Genomic DNA, 18,539 nt, shown 5'->3' with positions numbered 1-18,539 from the left:
GCGGTTTGCCAGCCAGATTGGAGGTGCAAAAGCGGCTACAGTAGCACCCGATCGCGACCGACTCGTTCAGTCGTTGCCTCGTCGGGCGATCGTCCCTGATATGACCCGACCCGACCCGACCTGATCGGCGATCCCAACCGCAATGGGCACCCGGTACGATATGATTCGATTTTCACGCGAATTCAACCATTTTGATGATCTTTCTTTTCCTTTTAAAAAGATGTAGGCCTGCAGTAAAGGCGGGAGCTTGGATTTTCTGATCAGGGGAAGAAAAGAAAATTGAAAAAAAATGAAGGTCTCGATCTCGACTAATGATCTAAACCTACCCTTCCAGTTTCACACAGCATGCATCGCGTTCCCACCCACCCTAGACGATCAGAGATCGTATAAGATTCTTAATTAAGAACGTATAGCCCCCACCCCTTCCGTAGGCTAAGCCTCGCGCATCCACTTGGCTTTGGGGCCCATAATACATGTTACATGTATTAAGTTAAGAGGCACACTAGATCTAGCAATACAAATTGTATGATGTGTTTAGCTAGGAATCTAGGATGGGCCTTGTGCTTCGCGCGACATTAAAGACCACTGATGGAAAAGTGAAGAGCCTACACCGTCGTGAAAGATAGATCTAACTTTAGTGGGAAAGCAGAAGAGGACTGAGGACATATACAGCACTAGCACCCGGCACACCGAGTGTTGGTTTGGTTTCAATTTCAACTCAAGACCTAAGATTCCAACCATCTGGAGGAATGGGGTGGTCCTGAAAAGGACCAGTCAGCCGCGAAACTGGAACAAAACCAATTTACTTCTTAGCTGCGGACTTCTTGGGCTTGGCGGCAGCTTTCTTTGCTGCTGGCTTCTTGGCTACTTTAGGCTTGGCAGCCTTCTTGGCAGGGCTCTTGGTAGCTTTTTTAGGCTTGGCAGCAGCTTTTTTAGCGGCCGGTTTCTTGGCAGTGGCAGCAGCCTTCTTTGGAGACTTTGGCTTCTTGGGTTTTGCGACTTTCTTGGGAGATTTGGGTTTCTTGGCAACTTTCTTAGGAGATTTGGGTTTCTTGGCAACTTTCTTGACGGGTTTTTTCTCAACTTTCTTGTCTCCCAGACGGAAAGAACCAGCAGCACCAGTGCCCTTTGCTTGTTTTAGAGTGCCATCTTTGACACCAGCTCTCAGAGCAGTCTTGACACGAGCGTTGACGGCAGTTGGGTTATCCCCGACTTTGTAGTTGGCAATAATGTACTTGAGGATAGCCTGGCGAGATGAACCACCGCGCTCTTTCAGTGCAGAGATGGCGGCAGCGACCATCACCTTGTACTGAGGGTGAGCAGCGGGAGCTTTTGGCTTGGATGGAGCCTTCTTCTTGGGTGCAGCCTTGGCTGGGGTGGTAGCAACAGCAACGTCAGACATGACTTTATAATAATGAAAGGTAGCCTAGTGTGCAAAATTAATATAACACAAGAACAGTGTGGAGCGTCTGTCGACTGTCGATGGAATAATTCGAATGACAACTTTCGGAGCGAGGTAGCGTTATATTCCCCCCGCGCGGACGTCCGAGAGAGCATCTACGTCACAGCGTTTTTTCGAGCCGGGACAATGTTTTGTATTTCGTTGCGCATTGCAATTCTGTGCTAGGGCGGGCGAATTTATGCCCTACAATTTTTCTATGATTCATTAAACATTTTTACAATAGAACGCTTGGTTAAATAAATGATTACAGAAGCTCACTGCATTGTTTTCCGAGCGTGTTCTTTCGTGTGTTGCTTGAAAATCAAGTTTCTCAGTCGACGATGTGTACACTCGTCCTTACATTGACGTCGTTCAAAATAACTTTAAAAACTTTTCCATGGTACTTTCTGCTTTCTATTCTGTAAGCATTAGTCAGATACCTATTTTTACCAAATATTTAAATAAATGTACGTATTTTAAGCTTCTAGTGAACGTTTTCTTACTTGTTTGGCTTCGGTGTGCCAACACAATACCGACAATTTGAGTTGAGTTGTTTATGAAGAATTAAGACTATTATTTCACATTCCCGAATAAGAAGATACAATCGAATGATAATTATTGACAAGTGGGGGTGTTGTCTATGGTTAATTGTTCTAACCTTTAAATAAAGAACACATGGGTTGACAAAACCCCTTTTTAGGGGACTACTGTTTCCGATTAGCAAGCCAACTCAAGGAAAAGATGGCCGCGGAAGGAGGGAATTTAATCGCTTTTGCATTCGGTCTGTCTATTCAGTGTTCTTTTATATTATTATTCTTTATCGGCTAAAAATTTAGATTTTGTATTTAGCCTACAGTATCTGTTTCTAAAAGATTGTTAAGGAATGGGGATTAGAAGACGACAGGTTTTTATTCCCAAGAGGTTGAGCTGATATACATTGTACTTGTTTTTGGTGGAATCTTTGTGAAAAAAATAATTTTAAGACAAAAAGTTGTATATATAGGGCCTATCTAATTTTGACAGAGAACATAAATCAAATTTAATTTAAGTATGTTTTATCTCACAAAGGAACGTTTATAGGGGCGCAATTTATTCGATTCTTTTAGTGTACAGTCTTGCAAGACTCTTAGATCTCTATACAATATCTATAAACATTTTGAGAAAAAAAGATCATGCAAAGGCCCATAATTATATTATATTGTTGTAAAGTACGGAAAAAACACTAAATATAACTTCCTTGGTGTGTAGAGACCAACCTCAAAAGCAACAATAGGACAAGACGTTTTTCCACCGAAATAATCCACATATTTTCGTCAGAACACAAATATTATTATAATGCTGACTGGCATAGAATAAAATACTTGATGTACATTGTACTGTATACGTATGTACCTATTCTTCTCTGACCGTCTAGGTATGTACAATTTTCAGCCTATGCTATAGATCTAATTAGCCTAGGCCTAAGGTCCTTCCTTCAATTTTAACACTGCGAGCTGAGGGTTGAAGCCCGAAAACATCCCAACCGAGGAGTCAATCGAATAAATTGCGCCCTATGAACGTTCCTTTGTGAGGTGAAACAGACTTAAATTTAAACTATGTTCTCTGTTGAAATTAGATCTATGGACAACCTTCTGTCCTTTATCTTATTTAAAAAAAAATTTGTTACACAAAGATTATTCCACAAATAAACAAAGCAGCTCAACCTCCAATCTCATGGGTCAGTCGTCGGGTGACATACTATGATTCCCTCTTGGGTGTAGACAGCTGTCGTCTTCTAATCCCCGTTTTATTACAATATATCTTTTAGAAAAATATACTGTAAATAACAAATTTGAATTTTTTTGCCGATAAAGAAGAAAAATGTAAGAACACTGAATAGACCGAAGGCCAAAATTAATAAGCTCAGGAACAATTTCCCTCCTTCCGCGGCCATCTTTTCCTTGAGTTGGCTTGCTAATCGAAAACAGTCCCCGAAAAAGAGGGTTTTGTCAACCCAAGTGTTCTTTTTTTTTTTTATAGTTTACAACAATTAACCATAGACAATACTCCCACTTGTCAATAATTATCATTTGATTGCATCTTTTTATTAGGGAATGTGAAATAATAGTCTTAATTCTTCATAGACAACTCTGACTCAATTGTCGGTATTGTGTTGGCACACCGAAGCTAAACAAGCACACCGAAGCTAAACAAGTAAGAATACGTTTACTAGAAGCTTAAAATACGTACATTTATTTAAATATTTGGTAAAAATAGGTATCTGACTAATGATTACAGAATAGAAAGCAGAAAGTACCATAGAAAAGTTTTTAAAGTAATTTTGAACGATGTCAATGTAGATCTAAGGACGAGTGTACACATCGTCGACTGAGAAACTTGATTTTCAAGCAACACACGAAAGAACACGCTCGGAAAACAATGCAGTGAGCTTCTGTAATCATTTATTTAACCAAGCGTTTTATTGTAAAAATGTTTAATGAATCATAAAAAAATTGTAGGGCATAAATTCGCCCGCCCTTGCACAGAATTGCAATGCGCAACGAAATACAAAACATTGTACCGACTCGAAAAAACGCTGTGACGTAGATGCTCTCTCGGACGTCCGCGCGGGGGGAATATAACGCTACCTCGCTCCGAAATTTGTCATTCGAATCATTCCATCGACAGTCGACAGACGCTCCACATTAATTTTTCACACTAGGCTACCTTTTTCATTATTATTATAAAGTCATGTCTGACGCTGCTGTTGCTACCCCAGCCAAGGCTGCTCCCAAGAAGAAGGCTCCATCCAAGCCAAAAGCTCCCGCTGCTCACCCTCAGTACAAGGTGATGGTCGCTGCCGCCATCTCTGCACTGAAAGAGCGCGGTGGTTCATCTCGCCAGGCTATCCTCAAGTACATTATTGCCAACTACAAAGTCGGGGATAACCCAACTGCCGTCAACGCTCGTGTCAAGACTGCTCTGAGAGCTGGTGTCAAAGATGGCACTCTAAAACAAGCAAAGGGCACTGGTGCTGCCGGTTCTTTCCGTCTGGGAGACAAGAAAATTGAGAAGAAACCCGTCAAGAAAGTTGCCAAGAAACCCAAATCTCCCAAGAAAGCCGCGAAACCCAAGAAAGCCGCTGCCAAGAAACCAAAGTCTCCAAAGAAGGCTGCTGCCAAGAAACCAGCCACTAAAAAAGCTGCTGCCAAGCCTAAAAAAGCTACCAAGAGCCCTGCCAAAAAGGCTGCCAAGCCTAAAGTAGCCAAGAAGCCAGCAGCAAAGAAAGCTGCCGCCAAGAAGTAAATTGGTTTTGTTCCAGTTTCACGGCTGACTGGTCCTTTTCAGGACCACCCCATTCCTCCAGATGGTTGGAAACTTTAGTCTTGAGATGAAACCAAACCAAAATTCGGTGTGCCGGGTGCTTTGTCCTCTTTTTCTGCTTTCCTATTAGAATTAGTAGGCCTATATACATGTATCATCTTTCACGATGGAGTGGGCTCTACACTTTTCTAGCAATGCACTTTCCAGTTAGGCTACCCGATCCCCAAATTAGTCACTGCGTTGAAACCGCTCCCCCAGGGACGAACATGATTACCTCAGTGGGCTACGACTACGTGTAAAACTAAAACATCACGATTCATCAAGGGATGAGTTAAATGTAGTGGCTGGATGGTGTCACTTGCCTCATGAGCACACTGTCTTGAACTTGAAAGTCTGCCTTCCCGGTCTTCATAGTCATAGGGACTGGTTTGATGAAAGCAAGGTCAAGATTTACTTGTACATGATGTCATGTAGCCTACATGTACTATGTACGTACAACTGCAACAATGTAGATCTACTTGGGGGTGAGAGTTGAAAGGTTCCCCAACCCTCCATCCATCTCCTTTTCTCGCTGTCTCTTTTCTCTGCGTTTCTGTGTAAAATCAAACTCACCCAAACTTTATGTAGGCTAACGCCAAACTGCAAATATGTGTGTTGGTCCCTGCAGACGTACACAGTGGGTGCCACAAACAGTTAAATTTTAACAGTCTCGCAATCGCAAGGATTTTATCATTTCCGTACAGGATTTCGGCTTACAACCTCGAGTCCGTTCTGATATTAAAAATTCGTTTTATTATTATGAGAAAGCATTCAGTTCAGAATAGGCATTCTCGGCTCCTGCGTTATTAAAGTAGTCCAAACACTGACAAACTCGTAACTCAAATGATCAAGAAAAAAAATGGAGCAAACCATGAATCACAAGAGGCCTAACTTTTTATATGATCGTGCGTCATCATCATACCGTAACTATACTTCTGTTACTCATGTATGCAGGTGAGGGAGAGGAAAAGCTGGAAGCACTGTGTTGGTGTTGTGAAGTGTTAATTAATGTGTTAATCCACCATTAGGCGTCTATTCTCGTCTTACAATTACAGTGACTCGAGTGCCCAAGGTCTGGTACTACAGCGTCACATTCAATTGTGTTCTGGTGGAGTACTGTATCGAAACTTGTGTAACGGGAACAGGACTGAATGAAAATTAATAATAATACATGTACATGTAGTAAATGGGCTTGCTTGATCAACTTCTCTGCATTCGCCACGCATGTTCCTTTTCCAATTTACTATGGCAGTTAATAATAATAATAATAATAGATAGCATTTGTATAGCGCATTATATCCCCGCTCAGCAGCAGGCTCTATGCGCTTTACACTATATTATTACCCCAGCAGACCATAGAACACTCCGAATCATTCTCAGCTTCCCGGGAAGCATACAGTGCAAGCAGCCGATTAAGCGCTCAAACAATAACAAACTGACAAGATCTTTCGCTGTCTATAGCCGGGTACCCATTCCCACCTGGGTGGAGTGAGGAAAATTCGTGTAAAGTGCCTTTCCCAAGGACACAACGTCGGGCCCTTGACGGGATTCGAACCCACGACCTTACGGTTGCGAGTCCGAGAGCCTAACCACTAGGCCACCGACGCCACTACACAGTTCTATAGCCTACATTGTATATGTAATAATTAAAATTTGTGTATTGATTACGAATAGCTGTAACATGGAGCCTGCAGTAAGCTAAATAAATGTTACGCAAATACAATGTTGGCCTATTATCTTCTATAGGCTACCTGTGCATCTCAAATGATGTCTGGTCAAACTCAATGGGACTAATATAGTTACTACATGTTTGTTACTGTTACGTAGAAAAAGAAAAATAGGAAGGATGAAGTGGAAAGGAGAGGAGCGGAAAAACAGATAAATTGGTAGGCCTACTTATGTACATGGTGTGGGTAATGTAATTTGTAATAGTACAAACGAACCCTTTCATTAAAATAATTAACAGTGTCATGTATTAAACGTGATCCACTTACAAGCAGAAATTTGGGCTATAACTTTAACTTTAACAAGAAGGACATCACGTCGGTCCTGCTGGTCTGGTCCTGTTCTTCTAGTCGGGTACCACTGAAATTTTCCCCCTATGCTCGTCAGTCAGAGGATACATGAAGTCATACACATGTATACTCCGGGTATTTTATCCTGTTAACTTACAAGGGAGGGAGGAACCGAAAGCAGGATGCACTTTAATGCGAACACAAACATTATAGGCCTATTATTGTGGGTCACAGATAGGCTACAATGCGATTTGTCGAAATTTGGTTTCCTTTTTTTCCCTGTTTTGTGTTCGTTTTAAGGATTTTGTTGATGGTTGGACCACTGTTGTTAGTTTGAATTATATTCTCTCTCTGAGCAAGTCGGTCTGAATGCTACCTAACTTTTCCAACCACAAATAAATCATTTAAAATTTTACGAGATCAGACTTGTGATTTATTATAATACATTATGAAGAAAGCCTGCTTTAGCGAAAACCAAGTCCATAACCATAGCTTATAGTGGGATCCACTGTAATAAATGTGTAGGTCTACACTTACTACTACATTCCTTACAATAATGTACTTGGGTAGAATACGTTGAATACATACAAAAAATAAAGACAACCATTCTAATACAACATAAAGGTAATAATACATCATTATAGCTGCACAGGTAACTTAACACCAACATCTTGTAGTTTATCAGTGTCCGAGTCTGAGAATGTGTAGATTTCTTAATTAAGATTAAGGGGAAAACGAGAAAATGATTTTAAAGTAAAAAATGACCTGTCGCTTGTCTAAGTCTATTGTGACAACAGACTTTAGACTGGCCAATGAAACCAGTTCTGGCAGAAAATAGTTTGGCACATTCTTATGAGCTTCATTTCCACTTCTCTCGTGGCTTCAGCATTTCTAATTCGTGAAGCCTCACATGACTTTCTGCTCTCCAACAAGGTTTGTCAGGAGCTTGGCTGCTATCACATGTCATTAAAATCAAGTGAAGGGCTGATGAAAACCTTCACATTCAGATACTATTTACTTTTTCAGAGTGAAGCACTTTTTTTATGCACAAGCGAAACGTTTCCATGAGGAAAACTCAGAACAAAACATGATACTTGATACAGGTACATGATACCGCGACCTCAGTGCTTTCTTGTCGTATATATCCTTTTTTTTAAACAGTCAGAAAATGTAACTTCTTCTAAGCTCACTCTTTGTTAAGAACTGTTTTCACTGTTATTAAAAATGGAGATACGACGAGAAAGCACCAAGGTCTCCATACATGTGCATCAATTACACCTACACGTGGTGTAGACCTACAGTCACAGTGGATCCACTTATAACAGTACATGTAGTAACAGTCATGGCTATATAACAGGATTTCAGCTTTAGCAGGCTTATAAGTATTTATAACAAAAATCAATCAGTCCGAACTCTTGACACGTTATACTAGTACAAAAGTTCTGTTATATTTTTGCACTATACCTTCAGGCATTCTGACAGACATGCTTGGCCGGCTACATGTATAACAGTGGCCCAAACCACTAATGTTTCACATTTGCATCCTATGTTTGATGGTTTTGACCTCTCAGCAGTCTTTGTTATTGTTAGTCTTCTGGTCACTGTTCTATACAGCAAATCAGATTGACAAACTCCATTATAAACATATGGACAAGTAATGGTGTAAATGTGTACACATTTTATTTAACTTTTAATATTATGATGCGTCAGAGGAGGGAAGGTGAAAAGTTGAATGCTTTTTGGCACAGTGTATTGAAGGCATGATAGATAGAAATTATGGTAGATGATGGCCTTAGAGAGGATGACACACGTCACACATGAATCATTGGTTAAAGTTAAAGAGAATTAATTTTTACGCTGCTAAACAAAATTTGAATGAAGAAAAACAATTTTGTATCATTGATGTTTTATTTTCATTTCGCACGAAAAGTCTGCACAGAATTCAGAATAGCATCTCTCCTTTTCACTTTCACTGCATTTCACATTCACCTCTTTATCGTTGAAACAAATGATTGAAAAGGTCAAAATTATATGAATGAGTCATGACTGTACTACCCTACTGAGAGTAGAGACACAGAAACAGGGAATATTTAATCCTACACATTCATGCTATGTTTGCATGAATGCATGAAAAAGACAATGGAGCAAAAGACAATTCTGACACGACCCATGTCTCAGCATGTGTATTAGTATTAAGCTCCATTTGATATTGACAAGACCGTATGATGAATGTTGTTATGTACACTATGTAGGCCTACCAGTATGTCACTAGTTGGAACATATAATATATAATTAAATCAAAGTTCTCTTAAACTCAAGACATGTCATATCAAACAAAAGTTTAGGAAAGAACTAAAGAACATACAACAACAGGTAACTTAAGGAGAAGGTGCTCTCATAGATCACAGAACTATCAGTAATTGTAAGAAAAAAGTACTCTTGAGGGTGCGGTGGAGGAGCGGTTAGCGCTGCGCTCGTCTCCAAAGTGAAAGGTCCGGTTTCGAGCCTCGGTTCGGACACAGATTTTTTTGGCCCCCTCTTGCCCTCCCAGCAGTAATGGGTACGCTACCTGACTTCGAGTTGGGGAAGTAAAGGTGGCGTGGAAAGGAACTGGCCACTCTATTCTACCACAATATGCCGAAGGCCCATGAAGTTTTTTACGCCCCCATCATAGATCATTCAGGAAGGAGGCTTCCAACCCTGTCTATCAGGACCAACCCGAACTGAGAAGGATACAACATCCTAGCAGAAAGGCTGAGGAGATACTCCGTTAAAATTTTCTTCCCACTAAAGTGAACTACCTAACCGCTCCACCACAGACATTGGTACACCGGATGTAATACTGTAATACAAGTACAAGGTGCATGTGGCTGATCTGTTACAAGTGAGGGATGAAAGAACAAATGAGTGCCTTCTTTTACAAAAGCCCCCCCATTGGAACACAGAAATTAGAGAAGAAGAATATCAGTATTATGAGGTTGAAAACTGCATGCTGAAAATAAAATTCAATCTTTTACACTGGACACATCTGTCATGTGGACAAACATTCTTTCAACTTCCTGTCAAGTCAAAACCATTAGAAATTATATACATACACCTTAACAAAAATAAAAGTTACATTCATTGTAACTTTTCATTTCTTTATTCCTGCAATTGGTTGTATTATTATTATTATTATTTGCATGGCAAAACGAAGCTTCCATAGCCAGACAGAAATTTGGCAATTTCCTTGAGTGAGAGAAAACAGGTCATGAACCCCACACTAAGAAATTCACCAAACAAGAGTACATGCATGTTCCGTATTGTCATATATTGCACATGGCAGAGAAACACTACAATAAAAAAAGAGGGAAAAATATTGTAGCTCACGCCCTTCAAACTTCTCAACAAAACAGCCATGTGATACAGTAAAAGGTCTATACAGAATTACAAGTGACAGAAGAAACATCTTATGATAGCTGCCTAAAAATCTCAAGAACAAAGAGAAATGACAGACAGGAATAGACTGTATCAGTGATTGAAGATTGCCCACGCGGTAACAATCGAGCACAGACAGCACAAACAACTAAAACTTGAAATCACAGACAGCTCATACCAAATGCCATTCCCCAACCGAACCACTATATAATATTCTCTATACATTTGACAACACGGTGTTCTCAAACACCCGTACGGATTTGCCGAACTGTTATGTACCTTGAAAAAACCTGGTGAAATTATTCCTCACAACTGTCATACATTCAAATCGCACACACCCATCACCATTGAAAGTGCAACGAACCCACAGGGCTCAAACCTGCACAGAGGTTCACACACTGCTGTTATCAAGACATATCATGGCACATGCTAGGTGATATCAAAACAAAGACCGTGTGGCATTGTATTTGGCCACATGGTGTGAAAATTATGTATGTGTTTATTTACACGTGTGTGTATATGTGGTTGTCTGACGGTATGGATTGGAAAACGAATAAACATGGTAGCATGGGTGGAGTGCTCTGACCAGTGTCGATTACATCAGCATCACTGTCTTCTTTTCTCTTGTTTTGACACCGAACAAGATGCACATACTATTCATCTTTCTATTCTTCCATCATTGTATACCAGGTTTTTTCCATGATGGCAAGGAAGTCACAGTTACTTCTTTTGATTTTTTTCCGCATATATATGTAACAGATCTTATATTTGGTTATCACGGTGGTACACTCAAATTACGGATGTGTCAAACACATTTGTCAACCTGATGTGTTCAAGATATCTGTGCTCAACTGTATTATACTAACAAAAAAGTAGGAAAGATCTAAGATCAAAATATGCACATAATGCTATTTGTTAAAGAACCACTGTCAAGTCCATACAGGGTGACAAACACAATGAAAATTCCATATCAGCTATCCATTAGTAATTCATCCTTGACAGATGGGTCAATACCCCATTTTTTAGTAAGCTGTATTCTGGTAACTTTCCCCACAGATTTATATATATAAATGCCAATAAGCCTCATTCAGGTTAGTGCAGCTTTTGAATGTCTTTTTTATGCATACAGACTTCAGACTGAATTTTAAAAAACCTTTCAAAACATTCTCTAATATGCAAAAGTCCCTTGGTCTCTTGCTTGAAGGCGATAGCCACGAAGGTAGTAAAAGTATAATCAAAATTCAATAGAAAGTTCAACTGAATAGCATGAAAAGATTTCTGGTGTCTTCCTTGACACTGAAAACAGAACATTATTATACTATGCTTAGTACAGCTACAAGAGAATATCTCACAAGTTTTGAAAAATTGACTTACTCACCATTCATTTTAAAGTACCCGGTAGCATATATAGCAACAAAACCCAGTTCATACTACCTTCACACTTCATTTATTTCTTCAAATGAGGAGCAATTAGAAATAAATATGACAACCAGCAAATGTTCCATAGTCCTGTCAGCATATGTCTCAGTTCAAAATCAAAAAGTATCAGTGGGGATTTAGAATGGTCTGGAAAGTATCGAATCAACATCTCTGGACTGTTTTAATGCGGTGAAGCTGGCCCTGATTACTCTCAATATCCTCCAAAACACATGCACATCATAGACTGATCTTGCTGTATTTGACCCCTCAAAGGGTTCTGAAACAAAAATTGTGAACATTGCATTATGCTCAGAAACCATGAACATACTTTCCACAAGAGAAAGACAGACAAACCTGTCAAAAAAACAAAACAAGAAAACAAACAAACAAACCACGAAATAAACTTTCAGTTAATACAAACATGCTACCATTATAAAAAAGAAACGGTACATTTTTCTCCCCAAAAAACAGAAACTTGGGAAAAAAAATTACTTGAGATTTTGTGAAAAAGTACAGCTTGGAACAAAAACTTTTAAAAAATCAACTTGTTGCAGCTGAATCAAGGAGGAAATCTGAATCTTAAGTGGCATTTTCCTTGGATTTTTTTTAAAGTAGAGGTTTTACAGCGCTCGCAATTGCATACGGCCATATGAGCGCCAGAGGATTAGAGGTGTTACAAGAGAGTAACAAACATAAAAAAGGAGGGGAGATAAGGACGATGGATGTTCGATAAGAAAGAAGAAGCACACCACACCAGAGCATTTTCCTTGGATGAAGGCTACAACATTATATTAAAAAATTCAATTGTTCTGTTAATAAGAATAATGTTATATTTTCACTTAAAGTTATAATGTCACTACTTCTTCTTTAATTAATGTAAAAGCTAGAGCACTCCAAAGCATAGCACTTCTCCAGACACACTGTATTACTATTACTTACCTTCAATGCGCAAATTTTTCCATTGCATGATGTCAATCCCACACTGGTAAGCTTCTCGTGGATTCAGTTTCTTGCCCATCCGTATACTTATCACATCGTCATAGCTGTAAGTGATACACAACCAAGAAAGCATGTGATCTATTTACTCTTTTTTTTTCATATTTTACAATGTGACAAAATAATTTCCCCAAACATGCATTCACAGAGTGTAATTTAAAAACAAAAGAGATTTTATTACAATAAAATAATATTCACCTTTTGGGACCCCTCCAGTCATTGATACAAATTTGTTAATTTTTCTGCATTTCTGAATATTTGTAAGACTTGGAGCAGGAGTTTGGGACCACTGTGGCATTCCATCAGAGACAAAGTTGAAAGTGTGAAATACTGTTGTTCTCCCAATTCTTGAAAATTGTCAGTATGCACGAAAATAGCCCCCATAACCATTACATTTTCATAATCTTAAAAATATGTAATATGCTGAAAACTCTTTTGCGTGATGCCACTACAGATATGACTGCCGGATCAAATGACATATAGAAACACAAAATTTGAATTTTGGTCCCATGTACACCCATATATGTGTCACGACGTGGTGGAATCAGGAGCTCGTCAATTTTGGGATACATGGAGTTATTAGTACCATTATAAAGCTTGCTCATCTGCCTTGCTTGTGACAAAAAATTAACCATCTATCTGGAATGGAAATTGAGATATTTGCCATTGAAGAAAGTGGGGGTCACCCAGTTTTGGAGGTAAAATTACCTAGAAAATGGCCGCCAAAGTCTGGTAGCTTCTATAGTCCTTGAAAAATGAAAATGTACAAATTTGTGCCTTCAACCAACGTCTTTCAGTAAAATCCACATAGAAATGTGTTTTTAAATGGACAAGAAAAAAAAAAAAAACTGCACAAAAGGCAAAAAAAAATATGACAGTTTCTTTACACATTACACCCTAACTCGCATGAGAATTTCCTTATGCGATCCACCCTAACTCGCCCGCACCGACCTAGCATCTTTAGAAACGAAGTCTCGCCTTGTCTGGGGCCGAGAATTTGATTTGCACAGTTATTGCAAAAAGTTTCTTCTTTCGTCTGAAACCGAAAAGCGATCGAAGTGCAATCGCGTTACCGACACTTCGAAGGTGTCTCAACTTGTTGAAAAGCGACACAATTGAGTTTAAAAAAGGAAAAAACGATTGATTTGAGCAAAAACGAGCATGTGACAAATCAGATGACTCCGATTTTGATGAAAACGTTGTAGCAAGAGTTTGAGGGGATTCAGATTGATCAAACGTGTAGAAAATCTAGAATTTAGATCTCGGGCCCGACCGCGAGGCTGAGGGTGAGACGAGAGCGACGGGTCGGACACCCCGACTGAAGTAAAGTTAGAACACTTCCAACAGTTTGCGATTACATAAAGTAATATTTTTCAGAAACTACATCCATTTCTCTTTTCACTTTTATTTTTTCAGGATTTCAGGAATTTGTTTCGTATTTTTAAAATGTGTTTTTTAAACGCAAGTAGTTACGTGAGGTGAGTTCCTTCCCCTTCTTAAGATCTAGGAATGGACTTCCCGTCCAGGCCCTTAGGGTGCAATGTGTTAATTTCATTATTTTGGTGAGCGCCTGATTTCATCATGATGCCTCACAAATATATATATACTGTTGTTTATACACCTCTATACTGAATGACTGTGACTTTCCTAAACAACCCATATCTATCAGATAGAGTAAAAAACACAACATTTTGTTACTCACTTGAAGACATTTGCATAGTAGTTGAGAAAGCCTAGAAAGAGTTCTCCCAGAGTCGCTGCATTTTGTGAAGAAAAGTCCACCACATCCTCCATACTCAGAGAAAGCTTGCGCACATCTCTAGATGAGCTAAACATGTCCTGTGGAAGTAAGTGCAATATTTTCATTTGATTTTTTCAATTAACTCAATTGTGTTGGTTCCCACGTACTTACTGGATGTGCTATGCGCCTGGTGGCCAGACCCCAGGTGTATGTGGAATTAGCATTATAATCAATTAGATAGCTCCAGTATAATTTTCCCAAACAAACAATGGAAAGCCGAGAGTCAGCAGTTGACAAACTCGTATCATTTCATTAAGTTTGGTCAAATTTTATTTTATTTTATTTTTTTAAATAGCTATTATGGGCTAAAGGAAGTCACCATCAAATTACCATAAAGCTTGTCAACTGGAGCAAATATCACAACTGTTGTAAGAGTGGAGACTGTTTAATCTAATGGTTCTAGTTCTAGGAATAGTAGCCATAAATCTTTTAGTTGCAGATCTAACAGTACATCAACATGCAGAAAAAGTGGCGAGAAAAGGACAGGAGCATCCCAAACCATCTACAAAATACTTCGATTGGGACCCTGTTTCATGCTTCCACACCAAACACAAATACGCCAGAGATAATAAATTGTTTGTATATTGTTTGCGTGTTACTCGAAAATATCGTTTCATACACACAGAAGTTAAATGGACTCTTGTTGGTGTTGTTTATTTCAGGCATAACAGAAGTTTTCTGTAATACAATTCAAGGAATGAAAAACTGGATATTTTGTTATTGTGTGTGACGTATTTGTTGTCTGGTCTATTTGTTGTGACCCATGTGAAATTTCCATAAAAGGGCCGACGAGGCCAGGCAGGGGGGTATAGTAGGATCAGCAGAGTTCAAGGGTTAATGTTAAGATATAAAGTTGTATAAGATGGCCATCCATTGTCGAGGAGATAAGAGATTGTCTTTGCCAGGGTCATTGTAATATTCTTTAAAAACACAAGGGGAAAATGGGAACTGGAGTTTTGAACACGTGATTGTCTTGGACAGGTATGCGTCAGACTAAGTTAGACTTCATTTTAGAAGCAAAAAACACACACAATAGCCTCATTCTATCAATACTGTAACTATGAAAGAAAAACATTACAAATGAACTAATGATAGTCAACTACAACTCGTAAAGACTTACAGGCTGCAGATTTTGAAGACAGGGTAACACTGCAGGTCTCACACCAGCTGTGAAAATACAAAGCAAAAACTTGCATAAGATTGAAAAGTGACAGTGACAGCATTCAGTACAAAAATACAGTAGATTCTGGTTAATTGCAAGCTGGATAAAAGCAGAGCCCCATAAAACATTGGCAGCTTAGAATCAGATTTTTTTAACACAATAATTGTCACTCATAAGGGCGAGTTTCATTGACAATTTCATCAAACTAATAGCACAATAGTTCCTGCGCTGCTGCCAGAAAGAGAGATCAGCAATAAAATTACGAACTTTACTTGGAACAGATGGAAACAAAGCAAACACTACATGCCCTCCTTCATTAGTTGAGATTGTGACTTCACTTGGGAGAAAAAAATGTATATGGATACAGTGCGAGACAGAATTGCACAACGAGAAAAGCCAGAGACCAGCCATGTGTGGTGTGCAGACAGTGTGAGAGAGCTGTGCCATTATAACTATGGTGGAGGTCGTCTGTTATTGTTCAGCGTAGAAAAGATTTCTACCAGGTGACAAGCTCAGCACAAGGATGCAACCCTCTGCAGGAGATCAGATGTGACACGGTTTATATATCATAGACCTGCATGTGAGCCTCAACCAGATTGTCTGAAAATTTTGCGCACCCCCCCCCCCCAAGAGCTTTGGTGGGTGTCATAAGGAAGGACTTCTGAGTAACGAGCGACCACCCCAACAAACACAATAAAATAAAGAAGAGACCTAACCCTGCCCCTAGGCCTACCTCAAAAAAGAAACTGCAACGGGCCTCATGTAAAAAGGCCAGCACAAGTCCAAAATGAAAAAATATTTAATCTAAAAAAAAACAAAACCACTCTCCAAAACAAACAAGGTCAGGAGCATAATATGGCCTACATCTACATTGCTCTATTAGGGTTTGAGACAATAACACAATAGAATTGGAATATAATGAATCCTCCATATATAGATCTAGATTCTAAAAAAATAAATAATTCACGCACCCGATTAAATGCTTTTTACCAACATTAATATTACAGCACAACCTATGATAGGGTTTGACACAATAGAATTGGAATATGAATCCTCCATTGAGGTCTATAATGATCTATAAATATCTAGATCTAGATCTAGTAGAACAAGTGAGTCGGACTTGAATGAATCCACATGATCTGAACAATTGAATTAGTCAACAAATGAAACTCAAAGTGGCCGGTCGAGCACGAAACTGAAAGTAGATAATTTAGGTCGTTGTCCTTTTCCATATTCGCATTTCTACTCGGGTCCGACAATTATGTCAGAAACGCCGACGTCGGCACGAAAACGAAAGTGTCGACAAAGCCGACGGGAGAAAAAGGGGGGCGCTGGCAGTCGGCCAGGCCTCGCACTACGCACATTGACTATAATACAGGTGGGCCTTGCCATAGCATCGGCCGGCTCGCGGGTCGGATTTCAGACGATTGTCGGCAAACAGCAGGTCTAATATCACTCAATGAAATTTGAAAGAGTACTTACTCCCCTTGGTAATTCACTTCATAGCATGGTTGCATAGCCAGAGACTTTATAATAAATTCATCCAACAAAAAGAGAATTTTATGAGACTTACCCTTTGAAAACTGTAACTAAGTGACAACTGGGCATGTTTTATTCTCCTTAATATGGAAAATGACACTTGTATAGGAAAATTTGTTGAATAAAGACATGACACTACCAAAAACTTTTTTAACTTACAGAAGCTGATTACGTTTAAAGTTTATGAAAATAAGTAATGAAGCAAAACACATCTCAGTGAATCAAAACTCATTGTCACAAAGTACAGCTGTTAATCCAATACAGACCTTGTAGATAGTGAATGAGCATAAGAGACAGGGAGTAGCTGGAGATAGTTTTCTTGCTGGCATCATTGATGTCATGGTACCTTGCCCAGCGCTTGATGAACAGCATGAGAGGTCGAACCCTCCAATCCACTGGCAAAACATAAAGAAATATTTTTTTAATGGTCATTGTTATCACACTGAGTTCACATGTCATAAATAATAAAATGAATCATTTCAACGAGGGGAAAAAAAAATTATACACAAATTTAATCAACAATTGGAAACATTAGTCTTTGAATGTTAACAAAAAAATCACAAGCTTCTTCCTTGACAGAACAGAGTTCACAGACTCAAAGAATACAAATACAATACATGATTCATAAATATGTGACCTGAATTTTTTAAATTTAATTGCCTTTACATTCACAAATCAACTGAGAAGTGTAACACTTCATCATCTTTCAAAATAGTGTGCGACAAAGTTTTTCACAAAGCAGTTGAAATTAATTAATTGCTTGCACAGAGAAACTTACTGTATGCATAGTGTCGCAGTAGATGTGTGTTTCTGATGCCGATGGTGTTGTTGATGTTCAAATCACATTCTACTCCTCTGAAACAAAATATTCCCCATGACATTGTACAAATTCATTCATAAACATTTTATTTACACGTATGTACCAAACATAGGGTACTGCTATTGAAATATTTGCTATTACAATATTTATCTGTCCATCAAAATTACAGGATACTACAGAAAAAAATAATTACCAAACTGAAAAGTAGAATATGTCCATTTGTTATCCATAGGGAGCTTTGATATCGTTTCCTGATGACATTGTGTCTTTGCCACTGGGAGCTTAAACAACCTTGCGTACATCATGAGCAATATCCTAATCTTTTGAACACTTTTGCAGTTGAGATCCAACTAAACTTGACTGATTTCAAAAACACACTAGACACAGAGAAGAATCCTACCATTTTATGAATAAAAAAATAAACTTACGAATTACGATCTTCAAATTTCAAGATGGGAACTTTCGCTCTTATCACAAGTGGAGAGCGGACAAACGCTGAAAAAATAAAGGGTGAAGAAATTTTAACAAATAAAATGGGCAGCGTTTTCATACAAATTAGAGTGTTAAAATAAACAATGTAGAGGATC

General features: G+C 38.9%; 3 protein-coding genes across 3 annotated transcripts in view; 1 reads left to right on the top strand and 2 right to left on the bottom strand.

Annotated features, from left to right (window-relative positions):
• Positions 1-750: 750 nt before the first annotated feature.
• Positions 751-1,518, bottom strand: LOC101851155 (histone H1-delta-like). The gene has a single exon (XM_005110284.3). It carries the CDS (start codon positions 1,400-1,402, stop codon positions 803-805), a length of 600 nt encoding a protein of 199 aa, XP_005110341.1. The 5' UTR covers positions 1,403-1,518; the 3' UTR covers positions 751-802.
• A 2,596-nt stretch (positions 1,519-4,114) lies between these two features.
• LOC101850043 (histone H1-delta) lies at positions 4,115-5,040 on the top strand. The gene has a single exon (XM_005110281.3). The coding sequence runs from the start codon at positions 4,172-4,174 to the stop codon at positions 4,724-4,726; it is 555 nt and encodes a 184-aa protein (XP_005110338.1). The 5' UTR covers positions 4,115-4,171; the 3' UTR covers positions 4,727-5,040.
• Positions 5,041-10,948: 5,908 nt separating this feature from the next.
• Positions 10,949-18,539, bottom strand: part of LOC101849800 (poly(A) RNA polymerase GLD2) — a 17,891-nt gene continuing 10,300 nt past the window's right edge. The window contains exons 7-13 of the mRNA XM_005110280.3: positions 18,381-18,447; positions 17,911-17,987; positions 17,399-17,527; positions 15,552-15,598; positions 14,333-14,469; positions 12,574-12,677; positions 10,949-11,911 (exon numbers count right to left, since the gene is read on the bottom strand). Coding sequence (XP_005110337.1) covers positions 11,772-11,911; positions 12,574-12,677; positions 14,333-14,469; positions 15,552-15,598; positions 17,399-17,527; positions 17,911-17,987; positions 18,381-18,447 — 701 coding nt within the window. The 3' untranslated portion in view covers positions 10,949-11,771. The remainder of the gene's footprint in view (positions 11,912-12,573; positions 12,678-14,332; positions 14,470-15,551; positions 15,599-17,398; positions 17,528-17,910; positions 17,988-18,380; positions 18,448-18,539) is intronic.

Source organism: Aplysia californica, unplaced genomic scaffold (genome assembly GCF_000002075.1).
Source record: "Aplysia californica isolate F4 #8 unplaced genomic scaffold, AplCal3.0 scaffold00871, whole genome shotgun sequence".
NCBI lineage: Eukaryota > Metazoa > Mollusca > Gastropoda > Aplysiida > Aplysiidae > Aplysia > Aplysia californica.
Note: the sequence above shows the minus strand (reverse complement) of the source record. Positions and strands in the feature narration are given on the sequence as shown.